Source organism: Purpureocillium lilacinum (assembly GCF_023168085.1).
Source record: "Purpureocillium lilacinum CBS 284.36 DNA, scaffold_7, whole genome shotgun sequence".
NCBI classification, from domain to species: Eukaryota; Fungi; Ascomycota; class Sordariomycetes; order Hypocreales; family Ophiocordycipitaceae; genus Purpureocillium; species Purpureocillium lilacinum.
Genome location: NW_027072117.1, coordinates 409,882 through 436,199, shown reverse-complemented (window position 1 = coordinate 436,199; position 26,318 = coordinate 409,882). Strand labels below are relative to the sequence as shown.

General features: G+C 56.2%; 11 protein-coding genes across 11 annotated transcripts; 7 read left to right on the top strand and 4 right to left on the bottom strand.

Moving 5' to 3' along the window:
* Nucleotides 1-506: 506 nt before the first annotated feature.
* On the bottom strand, nt 507-896 carry PLICBS_009046 (uncharacterized protein; the record flags this gene model as incomplete). The annotated part of the gene is made up of 1 exon (XM_018327835.1): nt 507-896. One exon carries the CDS (start codon nt 894-896, stop codon nt 507-509), a length of 390 nt encoding a protein of 129 aa, XP_018173551.1.
* Nucleotides 897-3,986: 3,090 nt separating this feature from the next.
* PLICBS_009045 (uncharacterized protein) lies at nt 3,987-5,006 on the top strand (the record flags this gene model as incomplete). The annotated part of the gene is made up of 2 exons (XM_018327833.2): nt 3,987-4,030; nt 4,100-5,006. 2 exons carry the CDS (start codon nt 3,987-3,989, stop codon nt 5,004-5,006), a joined length of 951 nt encoding a protein of 316 aa, XP_018173549.2.
* Nucleotides 5,007-5,823: 817 nt separating this feature from the next.
* Nucleotides 5,824-7,530, top strand: PLICBS_009044 (uncharacterized protein; the record flags this gene model as incomplete). The annotated part of the gene is made up of 1 exon (XM_018327832.2): nt 5,824-7,530. One exon carries the CDS (start codon nt 5,824-5,826, stop codon nt 7,528-7,530), a length of 1,707 nt encoding a protein of 568 aa, XP_018173548.2.
* An 845-nt stretch (nt 7,531-8,375) lies between these two features.
* On the top strand, nt 8,376-9,925 carry PLICBS_009043 (uncharacterized protein; the record flags this gene model as incomplete). Its single annotated transcript, XM_018327831.2, has 9 exons — nt 8,376-8,484; nt 8,543-8,596; nt 8,656-8,795; nt 8,916-8,945; nt 8,997-9,106; nt 9,154-9,281; nt 9,339-9,447; nt 9,507-9,577; nt 9,630-9,925. 9 exons carry the CDS (start codon nt 8,376-8,378, stop codon nt 9,923-9,925), a joined length of 1,047 nt encoding a protein of 348 aa, XP_018173547.2.
* Nucleotides 9,926-10,798: 873 nt separating this feature from the next.
* Nucleotides 10,799-11,431, top strand: PLICBS_009042 (uncharacterized protein; the record flags this gene model as incomplete). The annotated part of the gene is made up of 1 exon (XM_018327830.2): nt 10,799-11,431. One exon carries the CDS (start codon nt 10,799-10,801, stop codon nt 11,429-11,431), a length of 633 nt encoding a protein of 210 aa, XP_018173546.2.
* Nucleotides 11,432-12,267: 836 nt separating this feature from the next.
* On the top strand, nt 12,268-13,341 carry PLICBS_009041 (uncharacterized protein; the record flags this gene model as incomplete). The annotated part of the gene is made up of 1 exon (XM_018327829.2): nt 12,268-13,341. One exon carries the CDS (start codon nt 12,268-12,270, stop codon nt 13,339-13,341), a length of 1,074 nt encoding a protein of 357 aa, XP_018173545.2.
* Nucleotides 13,342-13,977: 636 nt separating this feature from the next.
* PLICBS_009040 (uncharacterized protein) lies at nt 13,978-14,315 on the bottom strand (the record flags this gene model as incomplete). The annotated part of the gene is made up of 2 exons (XM_018327828.1): nt 13,978-14,070; nt 14,160-14,315. The coding sequence occupies 2 exons, from the start codon at nt 14,313-14,315 to the stop codon at nt 13,978-13,980; spliced, it is 249 nt and encodes an 82-aa protein (XP_018173544.1).
* A 2,539-nt stretch (nt 14,316-16,854) lies between these two features.
* PLICBS_009039 (uncharacterized protein) lies at nt 16,855-18,378 on the bottom strand (the record flags this gene model as incomplete). Its single annotated transcript, XM_018327826.2, has 1 exon — nt 16,855-18,378. The coding sequence occupies one exon, from the start codon at nt 18,376-18,378 to the stop codon at nt 16,855-16,857; it is 1,524 nt and encodes a 507-aa protein (XP_018173542.2).
* A 602-nt stretch (nt 18,379-18,980) lies between these two features.
* Nucleotides 18,981-19,578, bottom strand: PLICBS_009038 (uncharacterized protein; the record flags this gene model as incomplete). The annotated part of the gene is made up of 2 exons (XM_018327825.2): nt 18,981-19,150; nt 19,209-19,578. 2 exons carry the CDS (start codon nt 19,576-19,578, stop codon nt 18,981-18,983), a joined length of 540 nt encoding a protein of 179 aa, XP_018173541.2.
* Nucleotides 19,579-20,509: 931 nt separating this feature from the next.
* PLICBS_009037 (uncharacterized protein) lies at nt 20,510-22,057 on the top strand (the record flags this gene model as incomplete). The annotated part of the gene is made up of 4 exons (XM_018327824.2): nt 20,510-20,550; nt 20,619-20,823; nt 20,891-21,443; nt 21,567-22,057. 4 exons carry the CDS (start codon nt 20,510-20,512, stop codon nt 22,055-22,057), a joined length of 1,290 nt encoding a protein of 429 aa, XP_018173540.2.
* A 1,772-nt stretch (nt 22,058-23,829) lies between these two features.
* PLICBS_009036 (uncharacterized protein) lies at nt 23,830-26,153 on the top strand (the record flags this gene model as incomplete). Its single annotated transcript, XM_018327823.2, has 6 exons — nt 23,830-23,922; nt 23,997-24,082; nt 24,138-24,440; nt 24,499-24,709; nt 24,778-24,966; nt 25,086-26,153. The coding sequence occupies 6 exons, from the start codon at nt 23,830-23,832 to the stop codon at nt 26,151-26,153; spliced, it is 1,950 nt and encodes a 649-aa protein (XP_018173539.2).
* Between the last annotated feature and the right edge of the window lie 165 nt (nt 26,154-26,318).

Here is a 26,318-nt window from a genome sequence, read left to right as displayed (position 1 = left end):
GAGCACATGTGTCGTGGCATATACAGATCCTTGACGCATCGCAGCTGGCTTTCTGTGGTGAGTGGTCACTGCAGCCAACATTGACGCGTTGTTGCAAGGGCCTCGTTACAAGAGACGATTCCACAGAAGTAAAATTTACGTCATGGCTGTATGCATGAGACTACACATGAGCTCCCAGTATGTTTGCCTTGCGGGAGACTGCCCACCACTTGAAACAGAAGTATGAGCAAGACTAATGAATCAAGTGAAGGTTTTACTAATTTTGGCTAATACCATTTTGTTGTATAATTGGAAATACCTGTTGCCGTATTTGACCCCTTGAACTAGAACGACATGGAAACACCACCCACACCCACTCCCCTCATTCCCCCCGAGGAGTCGAATTCATCCAAAATTGTCTCCTTTTCGCTTGCATGGTTCCAGTGGAATCGACCAACACCCAAAATGGTGACAGTCTCTACCATTCGCGGCTATCGTGGAAGAGAGCGGGCTGGTTCACCGCCAGCTTAGCCGCAGACGTAGCGCTTCACGACGTTGTGGGTGTTTCCCTTGCAGTCAATCTCCTTCTTGGAAACGGCGGAGCAAGTGCCGTACAGAGAGTTGTCCTTGACGCGGCGGAGTCGCTTGGGGTTCTGCGCGTACGGCTTGCCGCCGGAGCAGCCGACCAGGTAGTAGTCGGTGCCGTCGAGGCGGAAGTTGCGGTTGCAGACGCTCGCGCTCTCGGGCGCGATGGAGACGTCAGTGGTGCAGGGGCTCAGGCCCTCGATCCAGGCGACGTTGAAGTGCGTGCCGCCCTCGCGGATCTGGTTGCCGATGGAGATGGCGCCCTGTGCGACGGGGAGGGCCGTCAGGGCGAGCCCGACAATGATTTGGGTGGCTGACGTGGCGAAGTGCATTGTGAAGTCTTTTGGAGATTCATGTAAAGGATGCGGATGTCGAGACTGGTCGTGAAGTCATGGACGAGCGAATTCTTGCCTTTTTATATTCGGCTGTCCCGCGCACTTCGGACTGGCTACAAGTCCGCTCGCGCTCACTTACAGCCCGAGGGATCCTTTGCACAAGGTCGTACGATGCAGAGAGCATGGTCAAGGATACTCGAACAGTGAGGCTTCATCCTGTGGAGCCAAACTTGCTTCCGTGTTACTGGCACTTGCCTACTTCAAGGATATTGTGCCGCTTGTTGTCTCGCCCGAGGGGCCGCTGACTCTCGGCGATCGGCCGTAACAACCGACCGGCCGTTCGCCAACAGCGCAGCTTATTCCTCGTCTGCACCTGCGAGGGCTAAATGTGCCGACATTGGATGATCCATCATGATGAGATGTTTGTATGTGTTGGGGGCTGATATTTAATGGGGATAGTGCTGCAGGTAAGCAGGAATATGTGGAGGCTCGGCGGCTATTCCCGTACCTATGATCATATTTGGCGCCGAGTCAAACGATTTGTCTCGAATACCATCCGGAAAGAGTGCCCATGTGATCGACTCGAGGACGTATGAAGCTCAGTTGCTGCTTCGTTTGCTCATGTTCAGAGATCGGAGACTGGTAACCAGCACGCATGGCGGTACTCATGCACAGCGGATCAGAAGTGAGAAGGAAGGCAGCCGGCGGCAAGAATAGCACCACAGACCATTAAGGTCCGCGACGTGAAGATCCTATTCCACAACTGATCTCTGGCACGACCCTACTCCACTTATTTTCCGTGCCTTGTCCCCTGCCGTGAGCCGAGGTCGCTGCAGGTCCTGCTGACTGGCATAGCGTTATGCTGGCCTAGAACGGGCCATGGCCGAGAGTCATGTACAAATGGCCCTGCTTCTTCCTCCTGAGCTAGACAGAAAGAATAAAGCCTGCGAAGGTCGCTGCCAACCCAGTAATACGCGTATAGGCCCCTGTAAATCTAAGGTACCACAGGGATCAGGGCAAGTGTACCACGGATAGTGACCGAGTGATTGACAAGTCCATAGCTCCTGGCGACTATCGAAATATGCTCACTATTCGAACTATGCGTGATCCTGCTGTGCTTCGACCAAGAAAGCACCAACCACCAGACCTGAACATGCGAGTTGTGATCGAACATAGCCATTCGGCTAGCGGAAGTGAGGAGGGCAATTGCGGCGCACTCATTCCGCACGGCAGGATTGTAAGTCGTAGTCGCCAGGATCGCCACCCTGTCGTTCGTGCAGGAGGTTTGCTTCCCAAATGTGTGCCCGACCAATATCACATGAGACGAGCAACCGCGCCGGTTCCTTTGCCCGTATCGGAGACCCAACAATGGCCGAGACGGTGATATCTCTGATGGTTCAATTTATTTCCACAGATACGTCCCACCACTTGATCGAGGACTTGTCGTGTGCTGTTTGGACTGTCCCTGAAGATCCTCTAGGGTGTCAAAGAGTGTGAGAATGCCTTTCGGCGCATCGTAGGGTTGTCATTACGGTAACCATTTAGGGATTTTGAAACGTCCTACTTCCGCAGACCTAATCCCGAGAGCTTCGTTGCCAGAAACAGGTGCTCGTGCTCACCTGGTCCGCATAATGATGCCAACGTCCGTGTACCTACTAGCGGTGTGCTATCCCATGTAGAGACCAAGTGTTAGCCGCAGAGTCTCACGGCCAAGGTTTCAGGGCAATCACTCCCGAGTGTCTTTTTTTGATGCAAGTTCATGATATTATGTAGTCCTCAACATGCCCTGGATCGCGTAGTCCGCCCAAGAGAGGAGCAACTCGATTCCGGTGCGCGGACCTATTTACCTGTACTGGCGACACCATCGAGAGCTTCGATGCTTACGCTGGCCTGGCGGGATCTCCGGGCCTTCGCTCGAGTCGCGCCTTGCTGGTTGTAAAATTCACGATTGAAGGCTTCTCCACGTCGGCCGAGTATGTTGTAGGCGTCGCGCGGTTTAGGCAATGAACAGTTAAAGGAACTGGGCCTCTCCATACATGTAGACGTGCCCACCACTGGGAGACACCGCTCATGTTTCTCACCGAAATCGCTCCTGAAGAGTCAGGTGAAATGAGTGTAAGCTGAGCGGCAAACACGGCATCGTAGGCTAGTAACAGCCGCGTGCCGAGCTCAGAGTCATCTTGAATAGCCTAAATCATCACACAAGACAACTTGTGTTGACACATGTTGAGCCTGTACTGTTTCTGTTATTCTTCCCCTTTCTCTGAAGCGTGCTCAAGTTTTGGAAACGGCCAAGGCTCAACGTGGCGACGAACGGATCAGCGCCAAGCTCGTTGTCTGGTATCAACATCTGCTGCAAGATGCCGTCGATTGTACGATTGACTATCAGCGCCTTCGGCATCACTTCTCTTTTGGCCGGAGTTCACTCCTTAATGGCTTCGACGGCAGCTCTTCCCTCGGGGAATTCGGATGTAGTCGCTGCCGATAGAGGCAATGCCCTGGCCGCCATCGCCATGGGAATCTACTACAACCTCGCGGCACACCAGGACAACACGGCCTTCTTCATCGCGACGGTGCCCATGAGGATGCTATCAGCTGCGGTTTTCTGGGCTCAGGGGTGGCCTGCCGTCGCGGCATGGGAGGGAACGGGGTCGTTGAGCACGATTTTGGCGCTGTGGTGGGACTCGCGGAAGGGATGAGTGGTGGGAGTGAAGTGAAAATGGTAACCCGACTTGGGCCGCGCGGGAGTCGCGGGCTAGTCCGGGACTAAAGTCAATAGCCACATCCGAAGACCCCTTGTCTCAGTGCCCGCGCGGGAGGCATTTGGCTGATTATTAATGGATTCTGCGCCGGTCTCGGCAATAAAGCCGTTTCTACGCAAAGTACACTGTAGGCGAGTGGCTATTCGAACATTGATGCTCTCTCATCATTGATGCTGTGAAGCGGTTCTCGGCGCAATTCTCCGTTTGAGATTGTGCTTACTGCTGACTTGGAATCCCCCAAAGCCCGCTCGGCAACGCCGCCAGAGCATCAGGTCTGTGAAGGGCGTCGCTGGAGCGCCCGCGGCAAACCCGCCCTTCAGCAACCATGTCGTGGTTTGGCAACACCCTGGCCCGCCAATTCCGTCAAAGGTGCGTTGGACTTTTCGACTGGCAGTCGCACTCAGTAGTCACACGCGAGCGCTAATCATCAAATCGCAGGCCGTTAGCGCTGGCGTGTCAATGGAGAAAGAGCTCATCAGCTACAGTAGCCGCGGCTCAGAAGGCGGAAGCGAACTACAAAATTGTCGACAGAGCAGCCAACTTTCGGGAGAAACAGGCCAAGAGACCAGACTTTGAGCCTGACAGGCCAATTGAAGTCACCAAGCACCCGAATCCTCAATGGACTTACGGCCAAGGCGTCGACGGCCACGATGCGTCAACGCCTCACAAGGAGATTGACCCCTACGCGGCGGACCGGCCCATGGTGAACAACTACCGATTGCTCATCTCGGGTATCGCGCCCCGACCTATCGGCCTGATAAGCACTCTTTCTGGAGATGGCAAGACCAAAAACCTTTCGCCATTCAGCTACTTTCAAGTCATTGACCACGACCCTCCCATGTTCATCGTTGGCTTCTCCTCGCGCCCAGGTCGCGAAAAGGATACCTTCCGCAACCTCAAGGAGACTGGAGAATGCGTCATCAACACCGTGTCGGAAAGCATGATTGAAGCAGTCAATGCGTCGTCCATCGATGCCCCGTACGGCTTGTCGGAATGGCAAATATCGGGTCTCCACGAGGCACCGACGTCGACGGTGAAGCCTTCTCGTGTTCAAGAAAGCGTGCTCTCGATTGAGGGCAAGGTCATCGACATCAAGGAGTTTGGTGCCCCTTCGGAAGGCATGAGCGTAGCAGGGCTTGCGCTCATCAAGGCGACGCGATTCTGGGTACGCGAGGATGCGACGAACCAGGAGGCCAGTCACGTCGACTTGGAAAAGCTTCGACCGGTGGCGCAACTTGGTGGCATGTCGTACGGGCGCATCCTGTCGACGTTTGAACTGCCGAGAAAGAGGTGGCATGACGAATACCCGCAGAATGAGACCCTAACCAATCTTCAACATCAGTGAATACGCAAGACTAAATTTCCATGACGGATAAGTACCCATGCCTGCCATTTGAAAGAAAGGGGAGGATGGGTGGAAAAAACTCAGCTCAGCTCAGTGTGCCTCCACCATAGCCAGCTTGAGATCTGGTGTGTAGCATGGCGTAATTACTAGGCACGAATTAGCCTTCACCCCGTGCCAGCACCAGATCACATGCTCTCATCAACTCTAGGATAAATGAGGTGGTACTGGCGTTGAAAGTGACCTTGACGACAATCCAGTCTATTTGCTGTGTGTGTGCCATTCAACACACCCCGTAATATCTGAACTAAGCATCTGTCGCGTACATATGACATCAAATGAGTCGAACGCAATGGCGGTGTAGATTGAGCCAGACAGTTGGCCCATGGTTGCATTGAGCAACTCTTGAAGACCCCGCTGCAATCTATGTCTCGGCGTATATTGTAGGCCATCATGTAATGCATGAAGAGTGCATGTGGGCTCATCAACCTACGCGGCATGAATTACCAAGAGAGGTGCTTCAGTAATCAATGTTGATGTACGTATGAATGGTCTGGAGGGCTGATACCTGACTTACAATGCATGGAGTGGGATCGAGTGAGACGGTCTTTTGATCTGCCGAGGCTTGGCTCGCGTGCCTAATGCGATGGCACAAGGTTGGTCGTGCAGGAGATCCCGCCCGCGCTCTTGGCCGGCGGCTCTGTGAGGACCTTGCCCGTGTATAAAAGTGCCGGAAGGTGGTCTACGTGCTGGAATGTTGGCATTCCCATTCGACGACGTGTGTAGTAAGGTAACTTCATCCGGAGCCTATCCGTACAACATGCTACTCCGCAAGGGACTCGGTTACCAGGTTATTATCGCTCTCTCCACATGCACAACCCTTTTCACCGCGACTTCAGAGCAGACGACGGGATATACGGGTCACCGGATACAAAGCACCATTCGGGGCGAAGCCTACCCCTTACTTCTCGACGCGACACTCGAAGAGCTTCGGAAGGGACTCGATGGAGGGGCCTTCTCCAGTGTTGATCTTGTCGACGCCTACATTGAACGAATTGAGCAGGTGAATCCATTTGTGCGGGCTGTGACCGAGATCAATCCAGACGCTCGAAGTATCGCCGCCCAACGTGATGCAGAGAGAAAGCAGGGCCATGGAAACTTAGGTCCGCTCTATGGCATTCCGGTCCTCGTTAAGAACAACATTGCTACCGCTGACGCGATGAATAACACGGCCGGTTCATATGCACTACTTGGAGCCAAGGTGCCCGAGGACAGCCACGTCGTCGCGAGACTACGCAACGCAGGCGCCATTATTCTAGGAAAGACAAACCTATCACAGTGGGCGAATTTCCGGAGCACCAATTCGTCGAATGGCTGGTCGGCGCATGGCGGCCAAACAATAGGCGCATACTATCCTGGCCAAGACCCGCTAGGCTCATCGTCAGGGAGCGCCGTCGCCTCCTCCATCGGTCTGGCATGGGCTGCTTTAGGCACGGACTCGGTTGGATCGATCACTGCTCCTGCTCATGTGGCTAATGTTGTTGCCGTCAAGCCCACCTTAGGGTTAACCTCACGATACCTGGTGATCCCGTATGCAGAACATGCGGACACGATCGGCCCAATAGCGCGCAGCGTCAAAGATGCGGCGTATCTCCTCTCTGCTATTGCAGGGGTAGACCACAAGGATGGATACACGTCGGAGATTCCCCAGGAGATGAAAAATCGAGACTACAGTAAAGCTTGCACTATCTCTGGCCTCGAAGGCAGACGCCTTGGGGTTCCTCGTCATCTTTTGTCTCAAAGAAGGGGCTCTCCTGGAAAGGACTCAGTTGCGCGCTCCTTCGATGCGGCGTTAAATGTCATGAAGAATCTGGGGGCAGATATTGTTGACGTTGAGCTTCCCGGAGTGAAAAAGCTCCTGGATTCTCACGTCAAAGAGTTTCTGGCCGTCCTCGACGCCGACTTCGTCACGAACCTCTCACAGTATCTGTCGCAGTTGACGTCTAATCCCAACAAAGTTAACTCCCTGGAGTCGGTGCTTGAGTTCACTCAAAACAGCCCCGAGGAGGAATATCCTCGGCGAAATACTGTACGGTGGGAACAGGTACTGGCACGGGGTTATGACAATACCGCACCCAAGGCGAGACAGCATCAGAAGGTGATAGACGACCTACTCGGCGGCCCAGATGGTCTCGATGGCGTGCTGAGGAAGAAGACGCTTGATGCAGTCATCTTCCCTAGCACTGAGCTTACACTCCTCACTGTGCTGATCGGTTCGCCTATCATCACAGTGCCGTTGGGATTCGCGCCCGACACGACACCAAGCAGACAAAGCTCATCTGGCTATCTCAATGAGACGGGCCCAAATGCGCCATTTGGCCTGGCATTTGCGGGGTCAAAGTGGAGTGAAGAGTTGCTTTTCGGCATGGCGTACGCGTGGGAGCAGGCGAGCCAGGTTCGAGGCAAGGTTAAGCCATTTGTCCAGCCCAAGACTGAGCTCGAGGACATTGTTCGACGGACTTCGTGACGCGCCGCCACCTCAACAAGCTGCGATGAAGGCAAACGACTATACGCTTCTAGAGCTCCATGGCCCAAGGCTGCACTCCAGCATTACGAAACAAACAATACCAGACGTGGCATCATTGCCACCAGCGATAGTTCTGCCCTTGCATTGGGATGACGTTGCGGTATGCTTGCTTGCTTGGCTATTGGCGGCGAGCAAATGGCACAAGACCGAGCGCTCTCTTGGCTGCGAATGCAGGTGCTGCGCCGGATGCTTCATCTTTACGACGGGTAGCCCCGTAGTCGTCGCTTAGGGCTGCGCTTGCGTGTGGCTTGTGATGAGATGCCAGGGAACAAGTTGTGATTGAGAGAAAAAGAAAATGACGCTTTCTTTTGGACACCAGCCGTGGTGCTCTCTTCTCCTCGCTGCCGCCTGCTTCCTTTTGCCGTTAGGGTCGAGCGCAGTTTTCACCACCATTCCCACATGGCTGACAATCCGACAGAGAGGCATGTCTCAAACGACTGCCTCGTATGTACATCGGTGCCGATGAATGAACATCTGAGACGCAAGTATTTAGTAGCAACTGCATCGACGCATTGACCGTAGGAAAATTACCCTCTTGCTGTAATCGCGATGAAGCACCCCCGGTTTCCTGTCGCCTGAACCGTCTGGTAGTTGTGTCTTCACGCCACATTTTGCTTCTTCCAAGTACGGTCGCTCCAGGCCCTGAACTTGTTTTGGCTTTGCTTCCCCTCGATCCACGCGCACTCTTGGGCGAGCATCCTATAATAACTCGACACCGGCTAGACGCACGACCGTGCTCTGACACTCATGTCTTGCCAAGCACACCTCTTCAACACTTCTGCAACATGGCGAATGCAACGGCAGACGATGGATCGTCCGGCATCCCGAAAGCGGGTCAGGTCATGAGCATCATACTCTCCCTGGCTGCTGCAACCGTCCTCACGTCGTTTCTTGGTATGTCCAGTCGTTCTGGCGATCTCTCACGGGCAATGGCAAGCTAAAGATGTCGCAGCGCAGAGATTCCTGGCCATCAGGACCTGGCGTCGTCTACCGCTTGTTGTCTGGTGTAAGTGATTCACACCCCTTCCTTGTTTGGGGACACTATGCTTACATTGGCTGTTGCAGTGGTTTTCGCGATTTACATCGACTCCTACGCTTTCGTTTTCGCCACTGCTACACTACAGCATGCGTTTGGGGTGAACTCTAGCCAGGCAACATGCGAGGGCGCCATTCTTCTGTGTCTGGTGTGCTACGTCACGACAAAGGTGCGCCTTCTCTTCGTGCTCATGGGACTGGATATGTACTAACACATATGCTTAAGATTGTGAGTTGTCCTGTGGACCTCCCCTTCGAACAGAACACTCACGCAAGCCAACTTCGAATAGTTCATATACATCTTCTTGGTTGAAAAGGCCGTAAGTGGGCCACCACTAGACCGCGTGGGCCTTGCTGAACTCGTGCTCCAGCACATCATCCGCGGAACGCCAAAGAGGAGGTTTCAGTCCAAGCTGTATCTCTTCAACGCCTTTGGCATGTTGTCGATATACCTTGTCGTGATAATCCTCAACTTTATCTAGTTAGTGCCATGTTGGTTTACTCCCTGGCATCTGCTGACGGGCATAGTCGCATCGCCAAGATGCGGGACGGCACTTGCATCATCGGCATGAAGAGCCTCGCGATGATCCCTCTCATCAGTTTCGACACAGTGGTCAATGTGTACCTGACGCTCATGTTTCTGGTGCCCATGAGGCGTGAGTTTACCCCATGGGACCCGCTGAAAGAGCATTATTTGGCTGATACTGGGGTAGGAATGTACTCGTTCAAGAACATGCCGCGCACGCCGGCAAACCTGCGCCTCCGCACGATAGCGTTTAGGACCTTTATCGGCGCCGCAAGTACTCTGGTTAGCAGCATTGTGTAAGTTGCAATTACTTCATCTGGACTCAATGCGCATCTCTGCTGATGGGATCGTCCAGGAATTTGACAGTTCTGATGGCTCTGAATGGCGAGCCCGGATGGGTGTGTCTGATGTGCTGCAATAGCGACAGTGGGTAACCGGCTCGTATAGTTTGTTGCATCATGCTCATGCCCCGGTCCAGTCCTCTTCTCTGCCATCGTCATTCAATGGGTCACGTCGCGCGACAACGCGGCCACTTCCAGCACGAACCACTCCAGCCACTGTGTTAGAAGTCGTCACGACGGGCCAGATCCAGACTCCACAGTGCTTTCGGCACCTGGAGCGTCCAACTCAATATCGTCTGCGACGACGGAGGAGATTTCTCTCGTTACCAACGTCAAGGGCCGTCCCTCAGACTCCAGGGAGGACACCGGAGACGAAATGGCGGACCCAAAAATGCCGGCCGCTGCCGTCGTCACGACGAAGCATAAGTGGTAGGCGTTGCAGATCACACAAGTTTTCGTTGAGGAGTATTGTGAGATGGCGTGGGTGTTTGGTCGTGGTCACTACCACCGGAGCTCACCACCGGTCGGACACGATGGCCCGTGAATCCAACATGTCGGCGTTCTGGAGTCTGGTTGGCTAAAAGGCTTTTGTCTGGTTAATGGAAAGCCCTTGGCCTTGCCTTGTACAGTACTGCTGTGGGAAAATAGAACTATTTGTTTCGTTCCGACTACGATTTTGCAAACGGGCTGTGCTCCCATCAAATTGACCCGGTCTCCGTGGAGGAGGGTGGCCAGAACGAGAATGATACCTTTCGTCCAACGGCAATTGTCCATCTCACCATCTTGGTTACCATCCCAGACACTTGGCCGTAAGCGGCATCTGCACACGAAATTCGCCCCGCGAAATGCCAAGCACTCGGTAGTGCTGCCGACTTTGCCGCGGAACGGCGTTCAGTTCTTGGTCCGGGCCGTCCGCGCCTGACGACCTCCTTCCATAAAGGCGTTAAACGTGCCATTCCGTCGGCACCGCATTTAGTGCGACGCGGCAATCTCCTTCCACAACAGATCTGGGGAGATCTGGAAACTTCCGATTCCGGGGGCCGGTTTAGGGAACCTTCAGTATGTGGTATAGTATGGGGAATGCCGTGCTGGGCGCATGACGGCGACATCGAATGCGATGCTGCGACAGGTGCCTTGCTACATCTTCCCTTTGTGGCCGCGACAAGAGCAGTATAAAAGGCGACAGCTCTCCACGGCGCAACCAACAGAGTTGTACTTGGCAGAGTTGCAATAAGCTCAATTGTTCATTTACATCATGAAACTGACAAGCGTAATCTTGGCTGTCGCCGCCAGTGGCGCGCTGGCAATGCCTGGCACCCCCGACGAGACGCAGCCTTCTCGCCGCTCCGTGACACAGCCATGGGCCGGCGCCGTCGACGAAGACCGCGGCTGGAACTTTGTCACCGGCACCATTACCGTTCCCAACATCTCCGGGCAAAACCCCAGCAGCGCAGTCGCCATCTGGGTCGGCATCGACGGGCTGTCGTGCCAAAACGCCATCCTGCAAACGGGCTTGACGTTTTACGGCGACGGCACCATCGACAACTGGTTCGAGTGGTGGCCCATCCAGCCGCAGCGCTACTCGCAGCGCTTCTCGGCCAGGCCCGGCGACAAGGTGCGCATGACGGTCAACGCGTGGTCGTACAACTCGGGCAACTCGACGCTGGAGAACCTCACGACGGGGGAAAAGACGGTCCAGGAGTTTCGCAACATGCGGTACAACCTGTGCCTGACGGATGCGGAGTGGATCTGGGAGGACTTTGGCCAGGTGCAGCTGGCTAACTTTGGGAATGTTGACTTTGTGGACACGCATGCGCGCGGGCAGGGCGGTGCGGCGGATCCGAGTCGAGCGCGTATTGTCAACATTGTTGCGGACGGGAGACAAAAGACTCAATGCGGCTCCAACGCAAATGGCGTTCGCTGTCAGTACACTGGCTGAAGCCTCCAGAATAATGGGAGGACTAGCGACAATCGGTGGATTTTCTTTGTGTCAGACACATGATCTCTTCGTTACATGTAAGGGTGCAAGCAAGTTGACCATGGCCTTGGCCGTGGCTCCATGGATACACGTACTGTTTGCTCTTTGTCCCACATGCTTCTCCTGCCCACCGCCATATTGAATGAAATGAAATATGTTCCACTGAGACGATCGACTTCAATGACTTCTTTTATTCACTTGGCAAACTTCAGGTTGCTTTCGTCACCCAACCTCCGGGCGAGAGCACCTGAGTTAGTCTCGTGATTTTGGCCTTTAGCTTAGTCTGCTCGTGCCATTACTCTACAAGTCGGTTTGCCGGTTTGAGCATTCTATTGTGCGTTACTCTTTGTTCCAATGCCAATCTCCAGGCTTGGAGTTGGCCAGATGGCATTGACGGCCCTGGTGCTTGGCCGCACTCAGTGCACGGCTTGCGTGCGTGAATGTTCTTGTTTGCATCGTTTGAGAAACTGCGGGGCGTCATGATCACAGCCTTGTCAAATCGGGTAAGGTGGCATATGTGCTGTTCAGTCCTTGAAACATTCATTCACTGCAAGCCAGTCCACCTGCGGCTGCCCGCAGGTGCCCGCAGCTGGCAGCTTGATTCACTGTCAAGTCTATTGTTCTCACAAATTACTCTGGCGAGGACCACTTCCGCCTCGCTTTGTTTTGTTTTTCCCTCTCTCGCCCCGGCTTTCTGCACCTTCGCTCCTTGAACATCCCCCCGCCCCCAGCCAGCACATCATCAACAGCCCACCGTCTCGACTCATCCGCACATTGCCCACTAGTCAATCGCCACGATGAAGACTGTCATCGACCTGACCGGCAAGAAGGTGAGAGAGATCATTGATCTGACTGGAGACGACACGGACGAGAACGATGCCTCTGAGAAGGAAACTGTCATCGAGAATCGCGCCGCGATTGCTTCTCCTCCGAAGTCCCCCGTCGGTGAACATGGTGTCGAGCACACCGAGCAGGCCACCGTCGCGGACCGCACCAACGGCGTCGTCAACACCGTCAACGGCGACAGCGAGGAGAACGAGGCCGACGTTGAGGTCCACCTCAATTCCGAAGCCAACGATGATGAGGGCATGACCCGAGACAACATCAACCAGTCGCGTGAACAGTGGCCCGCCAACGAGGCCGAAGTCGGCACGGACGGCGATACCCATCATAATGCCAACGGCAGCGTTGATGCCGACAACAACACCAAAGGCAACGTCGATGCCGACAACAACACCGGAGCCGACATCCAAGCGGATGGCAAACGGTCTCTCAGCCGCTCGCCGGGCGGTGGCGTCGAAGTCGACACTGATGCCGGCACCGATCACGACGATGACACTTTTGTCGATGCCGAAAACGGCACCTGCGTCAGCAGCTCGCCCACTGCAGACAACAAGGTCGACACTCTCTGTGGCGCGGACAACAATGACGGCAGCTCCGATACCGAGAACGACATTCAAGTCCGCATGAAGTACCGCCGTGGCGGCTTGCCTTCCGACGATGACGAAGACAGCGATGCGTCTGCCACCATGCACGGCTCCGACGACGACCACGTCTCGGTCGACAGCGAGTCCTTCATCGGCCCCAAGTGGCGCGGCCACAAACGCAAGCGCTCTTCCGAGGAGCCCAGCCCTGAGAACAGCGGCAGGGACAAGCGTGTTCGCACCGAAGAGTTTCGTCTGGGGGCTTGCCTCCCCGGCATGTTTGACGGTCGTCTCACGCAGGAGAATTACACTCCGGGCTTTGATCCTCTTGCCCCGGTCTCCGGTGAGACGCCGCCCCGCAAGCGCAAGGTCAAGCGAGCCGGCAAGGCTGGCAGCGGTAGCCCGCAGTCGCAAAAGTCTGCCAACGAGCCGTCCGAGGACGTTTGAGTCAATGACTCCAATGCATGGTCGTCTGGGATAGGACACCGATTGGACCGGGCACAGAATGGCCCAGTTTGGAAGACCATGGGCGTATTGACGCGCCACCTGGGCTCGAACTTGCGAGAACGACGTTCGGTCTTGAACAAGCTGTGAGATGGATGTATTGGGAGTCGACTGTTTGAGGCGGAACTGGGCCTTTCGAAGTATTACTAACTGTGCTTGAGATGTGAGGGCAGGCAGACTGCCCAGCTCGGCATTGTGTATGCCCAGACGACATCTTGGCCGATCTGCGAGAAGACGCGATGGGATTAAGACATGGCACCAGGCCAGATGTCCTGGGGTGGCATTCACCACATTGAACTTGTTGCAGCAATCCAGAGGACAGTCGAACCATCGAACTCCATTTCACAACTCTCAAACGCTAACCGACGTTCACGCAGATGTGCCCGTGATATGAAGGAGTGACTGGTGTATTTCTAGACGTCTCTAAATCACACTAACAATCTGTTCTCATGGTCGTGAAAAGGCGCATGTGCTTATGCCAATCTCGTCGCAAATAGCCGGACGCAGACTCGAATGATGCTCGACCAAGACCCTCCTTGTCGACTAGATCGTCCGTACTGGACGACAGCCAGTGGTGATTTACGGAATGGTGAAGCCGGGAGGGACGCAGTAGGGGCTGCCGTTTGCAGGGAGGAACTTGCACACAGTCTTGGGCGGGCAGGTGCCGGCAAACTAAAACAATGTGAGCACATGCGGCGGCTTTTGCATCTCATACCCCAGAGAAGAAATCTCTGGGTGAGAGTAGAGGCTTAGGCACTTACCACCCACTGGCCACTGGTGTTGCAAACGTTCCAGGCCTGGACACGAGGGTTGGGATCGCATCGGTAGGTGGCCGGCTTGCACTGCTGTCCGCTTCCCGTGGGAGTGGCGACGGCGACGGTGGCCAGAGAGGCGAGGGCGATGGCGAGGACCTTCATGTTTGCGGTGTGCTGCGTGAATCTGCGGTGCTTGGTGTTTGGCTGTGTTGGAGACTTGAGAGGTGAGTGTTGATCGGATGTCTGATGAGGAGAATCGGACACTTGGAGGCGACGGGATCACGGCTTTATATACTTTGGGCTTTGGGGGAGCGGCACATCTTGCCTCAGGACTCATAGAGCAACACTAGTCTTGGGTGGTCCAGCTCATGTAGACTGGAATTCGTATGTCGCGGGCTGGCCGGCCTCGTGCTCTCGCTGCGTCTCCGTCGAAGCCGGGTGGCTACGCCTCGACTAGCAACGGACAGCTGCTGCGCCGTCAAGGAACATCGAAGCTGCACTTCGCCCGCACACGTAATAATGTCCCCGACTGGCGTCCCGGCAGGCGTCTGTCACACTCGACTTGACAGCCCGGCACATGCCCAACCCCGCTTAGCGGTCCCCAAGATTCGAGGCCGCCGACCCAAGGGGGGGTGTGAGGGGGCCACGGCACTGGAGCATCATCGGGCATGCCTGCGTGTGTCCATGTGTGTATGAGCGCGAGTGTGGTGGAAGAAAGGGTGCCTCGCTTCATCTGCGCGAGTTGCCTATGGCTCGTCGTCCACTCTCGCGATACGAAAGGGCTCGTATCGGGGCGCCAGCCCACGCGCCAGGCCGCCAACCTTGGGCGCCTCCAAAACTGCCGGGCGGGTGGTGGGCGATTTGATGCTATTCCTGTGCCGCCGCCACACAAGGACCCTTCGGGCACGGCACACACCCTTGTGCGGAGACAAGATGCGCCTTCACCGAAAGTTTGTTGGAAATGGGGGGGCCGTCTGGGAGCATGCCGCCGCCATCGAACGGGCGGGCCTTCTGGCTTGCGATTTAGCGGCTGAACCCTCCCGGGGGGCGCTTTCCCGGATGAGACTCATGAGAGTGGAGGATTTAGTTTGACAGGAAACCGGGGCCTCTTCGGTGAGCTACAGCTTACTTTGTCGGCGGTGCCGCTATGCTCATTGCTCACTTTCGGGTGAGGCAGTACCGACGATCGTTGCCCTACAGGATGACAACCCCAAGACTGGAATATTATGTCCGGGACATTTTTTTCCCATTCCCCTCTGCCGCCGAGCCTGCTCCGCCCAATTACATGGAACACATGACGTTGACGGCGTGAGATGCTTAGAGCTGAGGGGGGATTGAATACGAGCCCGCGTCGGGTCAGCACTGTCGACCTGCCCTTCAGCCGCTCCCCCAGACCGACCATTCATGGCATGCTCGTGCATGCTCATGCGCATTTCGCGCGCTCGTCGATGCAGGGCCATCCCCGCGAGCGTCCCGTGCCTGGTGTGCCTGCGGAGAAAGAAAGCCCTGGGCAAAGCAATGGTCTGGGGCATTACGAGAAATCGATGCACGCCGGGACGCAAGCCGAGCATGGCAGGCTGGGGGCTGCATGGCAGGGCTTACGCTTCGCCTCGCTTCGCTTCGCGGGTCGGAGTTTCTCGCAAGAGCGCACGGTCCGAGCAAGGAGTGTCAGCTGAGGGCCGCCGCTGTCGTCAAGCTGTCGTCGTCGTCGTCGTCGAGGAGCTCGGCTCGTGCCACCTTCGGTGGGATGATGCGGGGGAGTATGCGCGCTGGCGACGGCCCGAGACCGGGCCTTCGTCGTTGAACGTTGACCTGTCGGACAGACCGCAGAGGGGGCTATTAGGTCTGGGGACGAGCTGACGTGGTGACGCCAGGACGACAATCTCAACGGCCCGGCCATGAACTGTTCGGGGGTCCTTCGTGTCACCACTCTCGCCACGCTGCGGCGTCCCGATGACATGCTGCGGCTGCGGCGTGCTCGAGCTGAGACGACCAAAGCGGCCATGTGCGGCCGCCAGCGGGACGTGGCGCCAGACGCCCATGTACCCCGCCGAGGGCATTCTGGAACACTTTGAGATGAAAAGCGACATCCGGTGGGCGCTTTTTCAACATTGAAGGAGGGGCCGCCTCCGGGGGGGGTTGTCCGAAGCTTGCTCGGCCTAGCGAGATGAGGCTCAAGTCCCGGGTCTCTTGACCGCCCTCGGCGTCGTGCGATGATGTGCCGAGCGGCGGCACGTCGCAGTCCGGTAAGCTACTGCAGGGCCGGGCTCTAAACCGCCTTGCCGGGTGGATGAGACGTTGCGGCACAGGCTTCCGAGGGGCCATCATGTTACATCGCGCACGCGGTACAAAGGTACGCTCAAGAGTCAAGACTACTAATTCCCTTCTCTGAAAGTCAATTACATGAGACACCTATTGGCGATGTATGTAGTCGCAAGAAAGCCGGATCCCTGGTCAGCCAACCGACGCCGTGGCTTGACGGGTTCCTTGTGCTAGATGAACGGCTTGCAGCGTGCCTGCAAGACATACTCTAGCGCCCGGGCGAGGCTCAGCCAACAAGAGCAAACAACAAAGCAATGTACTATAATACGACGAGATACATTGCAGCAACCAGAATATCCCTCAAAAGCGCACACGAGAGGTGCAAGGCGCACACAGTCAGCTCGTGAACGCCCAAGCACCAGACCAGCAGACGCCACTCTCAATAATCCCCACACGCGTACGGGTAGACCAGCCCGTCAAAGACATTCTTCCTCTCCTCAAACGGCTCGCTCGGACGCTTGATGGTCAGGTTAAACGCCGAGGGGCCCTGCCAGTCGCCCATGACGCTCCGCAGCGGGTAATACTCGCCCTCCGCGAGGCTCACGTCCGTGCAGTTGATGCCGTTGACGTAGTTGCCGCCCGTCGAGACGATGACGGGCCGCGCCCCGGGGTCCGCCTTGCCGGTCACGCAGTCAAACGCCACGCCGTGGCCGAAGAAGACGTCGTTCTCGTTGTCCGCCGTGGTGCACAGCTTGAAGACGCCCGACTCGGGCGCGCGGTAGAAGCCCGCATATACGAGCGTGAAGTTGTTGGCGTCGACGGTGAGCCCGCCGTTGGTGGCGCGCGTCCAGCCCGCGGCGTACCAGGCGCCGGGGAGATCGGCGCGGGGGTAGACTCGCGGGAAGGAGGCCTCGTCGGGGGGCGTGTCTTGCGGGAAATACGTCTCGTTGGTGGTGGAGGCGGCGAGGCTGCGGAGGTTCTGCGTGATGTAGTAGGATGAGGGGAGGTCGCCCTGTCGGCTGTAGCCGCCAAAGGGATTGGAGTAGTAGGCGATGTCAAGGCCCTCGGGCAGGCAGCCGTATCGGACACGGCAAGGTCCACCCAGCGTCGGCTCCGGGCATTTGGAGGAAGTAGGAGTCGCTGTTGTCTTGGTCTCCGCCTCGGTGGTCTTCGACTCTGTCAGTGTCTCGGTGATCTTGGTATCTGTCAGTGTCTCGACGGTGCTGGTTGCCGTCAACGTTTCGCCGGTGCTGATCTCCGTCAAGGTCTCGGTGGTCTTGCTCTCTGTCAACGTCTCGACAGTGCTAGTATCCATCTCGGTTGTCTTTGGCTCTGTTGACGACTCGATGGTCGTGACATCTGTAAGCGTCTCCATGGTGCTGGTCGCCGTAAGCGTCTCGGTGGTACTGATCTCCGTCGGTGTTTTAATTAGGCTAATCTCCGTCAACGTCTCAGTGATTTGGCTCTCTGTCAGCGTCTCGGCAGCACTTGTCTCCGTCTCAGTGGTCCCGGTCCCGGTCAATGTCTCCATAGCCGTGGTTTCCGTCTCGGTGCTCTGAGACGTCGTGACTGTGTTCGTCAGAGTCGATGTCTCCGGTCCAGTAGTCGATGTAGAAGACGATTCAGTTCCCGTTGTGACAGGCGCTCCCGTTTCCGTCGTCGAGGAAACGCTCTCAGTCTCTGTTGTAGAGGCTGGCTGTGAAACGGTTGTGGTCTGCAGGCCGCAGTGAGCCACTTCAAGAGGTGTCTGGATGACGACGATGACAGGGCCGGTGCGGCAAGGATGGATGGTCCGGGTCGCCTTGTGCTTGCCCAGGTAGGGAATCGTGGTGGTCAACTTTGGCAGTCGGTATGTGTCAATGCCGACTTCATGTTCCAGGTCCAGGTCTGAGCCATTGATACTCAGGGCCGTAGCGCCCCAAACTGAGCATACAGCTAGTGCAAAGACACCGAGGCGAGTCATGTTGGTTACTCTGAGGTGACAAAGAGAGTGGAAAGGGCTGTGGTTGTCGAAGTCTGGTGGTGATTCGATAGACGGCAATTGAGCTGGACGAGCTGTTATATACTTGCTTGAAGCCTGCCACATCTTGCGATCCCTTCGAGCTTATGCGCAAGCAAGGTCGTCTTCTTACGGATCATAATCGTCCCATCGCTCACTCCTGCAACGATCAGGTCCATCATGACAAATCGGCCAATGAGGAAAACATCTCAAACGGCAGAGCAAGCGACCGCATCATCACTGCAGGCATCACAGTGGTGTCAAATAGCATGCCTTTCTCTGTATCGGCATGTTTCAGTGCAATAACTTTGACATCTTCATCACCTGCGCTTTGACGCTTTCCTGAGAGAATGTGTGCCTTTCGAGGTTGCATCGTCTCATTGCTGCCCGCGCTGACGTGCAGAAAGCGGCTGCAGGTCCCAGTTCTATTGTGTGACGAGCCGTTGAGCGGCAGGCAACGCTGACGGGTCCCACCGCCGCGAGACGGTGAGGACTACCCTTCAGTTGAGGCAGAGCGGCGAGTGTGATATGCATACATGTTCAATGGTACCTGGTTGTGGCTACCCTCAATTGAAGTCCAGTCTCATCGCCAATCGCCAGCCATACCACAGAGTTGCGCCCACGGAGATGAGGTTCAGGTGTATCGCGGCGGCGTGGTATTTGGAAAACGACCGCTTGAGTGATTGCAGGCCGCTCGGTGCCTTGTCGGCCTTCTCTCCCGTGTCATCACGACTGTCTGGACCGAAAGGTTAGCGGACACGCCGTTTGGGGGATCCGGTCGCAGATCAACGTACTGGGGCTGAACAGGTCCAGCATCGCGCGGCGCGTCTTCGGTCCAAATATCGTCAAGTTGACGAGCGCCGTGCCCCCAGCGACGAGCAGGGGTATGACATCGTGCTTGTTTTCTGCCAGCGACAAGATCCCGCGTGGCGGAAATGTCAGCGCCGTGAGCAGCAGTAGAGCGGCTTGGACGGCAAAGTAGATGGGGAACAGCCGCTTCTGAAGGCCGACGAATGCCGTTTTGGGCAGCGTCTGAAATGTCACTTTCGTGACGAGGAAAGTCTGGTAAAGTTGTGTGCCAGCGAGGGTCGAAAAGCAGAGGAGATGCACGGGCGGCGAGCAGAAAGCCGCTGCGACGTGGGACAGGAAGTTTACTAGGCTCATGTTGGCAAATGAAGAGGGAACGATGAAGCGCAAGCTTGGTTCTCTAGCAGCGTTCTTCGTTTCGCGAGGCGGCACGGCGGTGGGGGAACCGATGTAATCCAGCCGTCAGGACGCTGGTTTAGTATTGTGGTGGAGGCGTTGGCGACCTTCTTGCGAACAGCTCCCAACCGAAACGCATTTATATCTATCGAAGTGAACATTCTCAAGACGGAAAACTACGCGCGTCCTCTGATGACTCATTTAATATTAACCGAAGCCGATTTGCTACGGACTCGGTGTCTTTCGGCCGTCGCGCCGTCACGTCATTCGCGATTTACACACCCTATATCCGAACCGCTTCGGAACTAAAGGCTTCACTGGCGTGGAGCGCAACGCGTGTGCCATCCAGGAATATGCGCCTGCCGTGTACTCCGCGGTAAGGCTATGGACTTGTTTTCGCGTTAAGCATGGTTGCGATACCAATTGAATTGAACGTGCAATATTTGAGAATAATGGCAATAACTTGCACCAACTAGGTCAACGTCGAGTCATCCGTCTTTATCACCGTTGCTTCACACCACGCATGTCTCGTCGCCTGTAAGCACTGCCAACTTCACATTGAAGTTCGGTCTAGCCCTCCGCTGGATGCAGTGAGCGCTTCAGCGATCTCCTAGAGCAGCCTTTTGAACAGGAAAGCAGTTCGCGACATTCTAGAAGCTTCAGATTCGGACAATGTCAATTACGCCCATGGCTCCAGCGCGCGACCAATCCCATTCGCGAGCCAGAGGTCGATCGCCCAGATTAGGCAATGCGTGCGCCCTTGCTGCCCGATCCACCGTACTGTCCATGTCATCTCAAGTTGAAGTGCGACTCTTTCCATGCAGTAACTGTGGGCTAAAAAGATCTGTCTTCCCAGCAATGCCAGAGCCTGGCGTGTAGCCCTCGCGGCATCATGTCTCTACCATTGGACTCGTCAATCTTGATCATTGGCACGTGAGTGTCTCCCAACATCAACCCCTTCAATTGGCCATGCTAACGGCGACCGATCATTCGACACCCAGCGGCGTGCTTGGTATCAGCACGGCATTTCACCTGGCCAAGCGCGGCTACACAAAGATCACCTGCATTGACAAGCACCCAGTGCCGAGCCCAGAGTCCGCAGGCAATGACCTGAACAAGATCATCCGCGCCGAGTATGAAGAGCGTCTTTACGCTGAGATGGCTGTCGAGGCGATGGCGGCCTGGAAGGATGCGTACTGGGAAGCGGTATACCATGAAACGGTGCCTATGGCCTGTCTGCCTTGTGCAGCCTTCTTCAAGCTGACATCACAAGGGCCGATTGACGACAACCAGCGGTGACGTTGAGTATGAAGAAAACTTGCGGCTCTCGTACAAAAACCTAAATCGCCTGGGCCTTGCTGACACAATTGAGTTCATAAACGGCCGCGACGATGTCCTCAAGTACTGTCCGATTCTGTCAGCCTCGCCCGCAATCGACACCTGGAAGGGACAATGGAACAGCCAAGCAGGGTGGGCTCATTCCAGAGCGGCCATGGAACGGTGGGCGGCCGAGGCACGGGCAATGGGCGTGACATTTCTCTCCGGCGCTGCGGCGACCATGTCCGGGCTTGAGATTGACCAGAATGAGCAGCTCGTCGGCGTCAGAGTCGAGTCCGGGGATGTGCTGTCTGCGGACCGGTACATTCTGTGCGCGGGCGCGGCATCACCGCGTCTTCTCCCGGACCTGCTGTCTCCCGTCCTCCGACCTGTGTGCACACTCGTTGGGCATCTCGAACTCACGGACGACGAATACTCGCAGTGGAAAGGAATTCCAGTGATTGACAACCTCGAGTTGGGCTACGCGTTCGAGCCCGAACATGAAACCAGTATGTCACAAATGACCACGTCCTAGACGCATTATCACTCCCGTCCCCAGAATCTTGGGTTGATTTGTCAACATTGAAGAGTGAGATGGCCAGACATGTAATATGCACTGACCAGCCACCCAGGAAGTATGAAGATCGGAGGCGCGCACAGATACGGACGACGGACCGCCACAGACGAACGCATGGATCACACGTGGAATACCGACAATGGTACAGCCAATTTCGCCTCTGCTGGCGACAATGACGGCGGGATGATGGGGGTCCCCAAGGAAGCTCTCGAAGGCCTTCGGCGGTTCATCTCGGCAGTCATGCCCGGATTGGCGGGTAAGCCGCTCGTGGGGGCACGGCTCTGCTGGGATGCTGACACTCCGGATGGGCATTTCCTGATTGACAAGAGCCCCCGGCATGCCAAGCTGCTTATTGCGAGCGGAGGCAGTCAGCATGCGTTTAAAATGTTTCCAGTAATTGGCGGGTACATCGCAGACGCGCTTGAGGGCAGGAAGAGAGGTCTTCGGCCTGAGTGGAGACTCGGGCCTCGATCTGAGTCCAGAGATGCAATGTGGCCGGGCGACGAGATCAAGAATATCGAGGACGTCGAAATGGTGATTGTTTGAGCACGTGCCGGTGTTGGCAAAGTGATGGGATGTGATTGCGTTTCAGCAAAGTGCGGCCTGGTGTATAATGCCGACAATGTTCGGATCTATACCTTTCGGGCGGCCGATTCGTCCGCATTGACCGAAGCTGCACTGGAACAGGCCACTGATCAAGGGCTAAATACAAAGAGTCGCAGCGTCATCGCGCAGCACGTTCTCCCGTTTTCAGAGCTATCACAAAGTCTTTCTTTTCTTTTGCCCGAAAGACTGCCTGGAGAGATGCCGTGTCACGGCCCTTGGATCTATCCTAGCCGGGCTGCCTCATCCACGTGGGCGTCATCCGCCATACCATGGGCGGGTGAGCACAGGCACTGTCACCTCGTCGCTTACCCAAGGTTGGGCAGCCAACGCTTTCTGTGTATGTGGAACTGATAGGGAACCGAGCTGCTCGGCGTCTGGCTGGGAGACATGTTTCACGCGCCGAGCAAGGAATTCGGCCAGGTCTTTCTTGACGATCTTCTCTCGTCACATTTTAACGCCTAGGCGCCTAGCTTCCCCTTCCATTGGGTGTGCGAGGGAGGAGTAAAGTCGATCTCTCGGCTCGTCTCAAGTCTAAAGCCTGTGTGCAGTAGCACGCAACGGTGAGATCTCCCCCGGCAAGCAGGTCTAGACCGACGCAAGGACCCCGATCTGATAACGATGCGTTCAAGACTCGTTCGACACATGCCAGCCTCTCGACATCGCCCTCAATGCCGTGGACAAAACCTCACACCTACCGACGTCCGGCGAGATTGCCTTTGTGCAGTCTTGCTTGGCCACGTGCCCTACGTTCGTCACCTTCTGTGGGGGGTTGCCGTGCCGCTGCGGGCGGGCCCCCTTGAGAAGAGGACGGCGACCGGCCCGCGGGTCATGCTCCAGGCTCTGCGGCAGCTGGCTCCGGGGACCAACTAGGTGGAGCGGCGCTGGGCGCGCAAAGGAATGCTCTGAACAGTGACTCGCTGCGCAATGCGACGGACGGACGGACCTGATGCGGCGGTTGTGTGTGAGATCTGGGATAACGAGAGGGGAATTTGGTGGATTTCGTGGTTAGGCTGGGAAGGACAGTAGGCTGCAAAGACGTGCCATGGGACATTGATGTCAGATGGTTATATGGTAGGCGTTCCGTCACAGCGTCTTGTAGTAAGAGCGGCGGGTGGCCTTGATATACGTACTACCTTGACTCGCCATTAGTCGCCGTCGAACCTTGAATTTCGTCACAATCTTCTATTTTCCCTGTGGATTCCTGTGTTTGGTTTCATATTCAATGTGCGCATGCTAACACCGATTCTGGCAACATGCTTGCGCAAAGTACATCGTCCTCGCGCACCTTGTTGTCCGCGTCTGGTCGCGACATGGACTCACATGCCCCCGAACGCAGCAACCAACTGCAGCAATCAACCCATTTCCATATACGGAAATGCTGTTTATCGCCAAGCACCCCAGTCTATGCTGCCATTCTTATCCGGGAGCCAATCAGTAGCGCCGGGATGTAATCGGAGGCAAATCATTATACCTTGATGGCCACTCGCCAGAACCTTGATGACTGCATCACGTACCTCGCCTCAGCACTTACACGGGCAGAAACAGGAACATCTGTAGGTTTAAGCCCTTGAGGGAGTATTGGGGCGTCAGTATGTATATAAGTGAGGTTGCGTACACGCACAAAAAATTCCATCACACCAACCGTCTTTTTCTCGCTCAAAATTGGACTGCTGGTGAAGAAGTTGCGGCGAATGGCCAATGCTCGAGGCAAAATGCGGACTATTTCTAACAAGGGCAAGAAGGGAGCGGGCAAGATGCAAGTTCCGAAGAAGCCTCTCCCAGTGACACTATTGTCCGGCTTTCTGGTAAGGCTACGATTTGATGCTCAGCGCTCCAGCGTCATCCTGGCAGATGGCTGACCATGCATGTACTACTTTAGGGGTCAGGCAAAACCACTCTTCTACAGCATATCCTCAAAACAGAGCATGGTCTCCGCATTGCTGTGGTGGTCAACGATATTGGCGCGTCAGTCTTTGAGGGGTGAATTGACTTGGTCCGAGCACACAAGCTGACCTGCCAGTATCAACATTGACGCCGCGCTCATCAAGAAGACCCACCAGCTCACCAAGACGGACGAGAAGATCATTGCGCTGCAGAATGGATGCATCTGCTGCACTTTGCGGGGTGACCTCCTCGAAGAGTTGGTGCGGCTCGCACAATTGCAGGAATTTGACTACATCATCATCGAGAGCAGCGGCATCAGCGAGCCGGAACAGGTTGCCGAGACTTTCGACTCGCGACTGGCCGAGACCATGGGCGACATGGCCGAGGCGCCGGGAGCTGAGCAGCTTGACGAAAGCATGATCAAGGTCCTCAAGCAGCTGTAGGTGCTCCTACCGATGAGACCCCTTGGTCTTCATTCAAGTAACCTTGGTATGTAGGAAGAAAGCTGGCGGGCTGGAAAAGTTTGCCCGGCTGGACACGACAGTGACGGTCATTGACGCCTTCACCATGATGCACGACTTCGACACGGCGGACCTCTTGTCTTCACGGCGCGACGACGTTACACCCGAAGACGAGCGCACTGTATCAGACCTCATGGTCGACCAGATTGAGTTTGCAGATGTCATCATCCTAAACAAGACCGACATGGTTCGTCTCAGAGGGCAGCACAGGCGCGCCACTTCCCACGAGATGCCAGCCAGCTGACCCGTGCACAGGTCAACGAAGAGACCAAAAACGAGACGCGCGGCCTTATCAAAAGACTCAACCACCGCGCCAAGATCATTGAAGCGTCGTACGGCAAAGTCGACGTCAAGGAGCTCGTCAACACCGGCTTGTTTAAGCTCGATGTGGCACAGTCCGGATACGGCTGGCTGCAAGATCTACACGCCATGACTGTGCGCGAGGTACGTGTGTGCCCGCGGGCCATCTGTGCTGGCTTGCATAACTATATCGCTCATCACCCGCATATGTATGTCCTGAAAACGTGCGCCTCTGCTGACTCGCACGACGCACGCGCGCTCAGGTCAACGGGCGCAACGTCCTGACCCCCAAGCCCGAGACGGAGGAGTACAACGTGCAGAGCTTCATATACAGCCGCTACAGGCCGTTTCACCCGCGTCGCCTCTTTGCGCTGCTGTACGACAAGTTTATCCTGCAGATGGAGCATCCGGAGGACGATGACGAGGATGATGATGAGGGGGATGATGATGATGACATGCAAGATGGGGATGGCACGGACGTTGACATGGAGGTCCAGGTGGATGAAGAAGATTCAGGCAGCTCTCGCTCCTCGGGGAGCACAGCCCTCCTGGGGTCGTCCCCCCTGAGCACCAGATCAGCCTCCACGGCCCGCACCGCGCCCTCACCAACCACAGATGCAGCCAAGCCACAAGGACAACGCAACGCCGACGAAGCCATCCCCATGCAGCTCGATGACAACGACACCATCGAAGCCGCCGAGGAGGATCCGCTCGATATTCCTGCCAACGACATCATCCTCGCCAACAAGCGCGCGCACCCCACGCTGCGGCGCCTCTTCCGCTCCAAGGGCGAGTTCCTGCTCGCGACGCGGCCTCACCGCGCGGGGGACTGGTCGCAGGCGGGCGCGATGCTGACGCTCACGGGCGGGCGGCCGTGGTTCTGCACGCTGCCCGCCGAGGAGTACGCGACGGGCGATGCGCAGGTCGACGCGCTGGTGCAGCACGACATGCGCAAGGGCGGCGAGTGGGGGGACCGCCGGCAGGAGCTGGTCTTCATCGGCGAGGGGCTCGACCGCGATGCGCTGGCGGCGATGCTGGACGCCTGCTTGCTCACCGGGGAGGAGATGGCGCGCTGGGAGGAGGTGATGCGCGATAAGGGGCTGAATGAGGAGGCGAGAAGGGAGCGCCTGGAAGAGCTGTTTGAGGATGGGTTTCCCGAGTGGGCGGAGGATCAGGACGAAGAGGATGGCGATGATGACGAGGATGGGGAGGACATGGACGTGGATGGAAAGGAAGATGCTCGCAGCCATGCTCACCAGCATAGGCACAAGCACAAGCACGAGCACAAGCACGAGCATGGGCGTCGGCACATGGTTCAGGCGCACAGCTAAGTGGGCGCGTCGCGCATTGATATGATGCATCATTTATTGTGCGCCTCCCGTACATTTCTTAAAAACCAGGAGTCATTATTTTGTACCCTCTGCGCTTGGCGGTTACACGATCACATACGGCGAGCTCCGAACGGTACATGGACCAGACAGAGCAAAATGGGTACC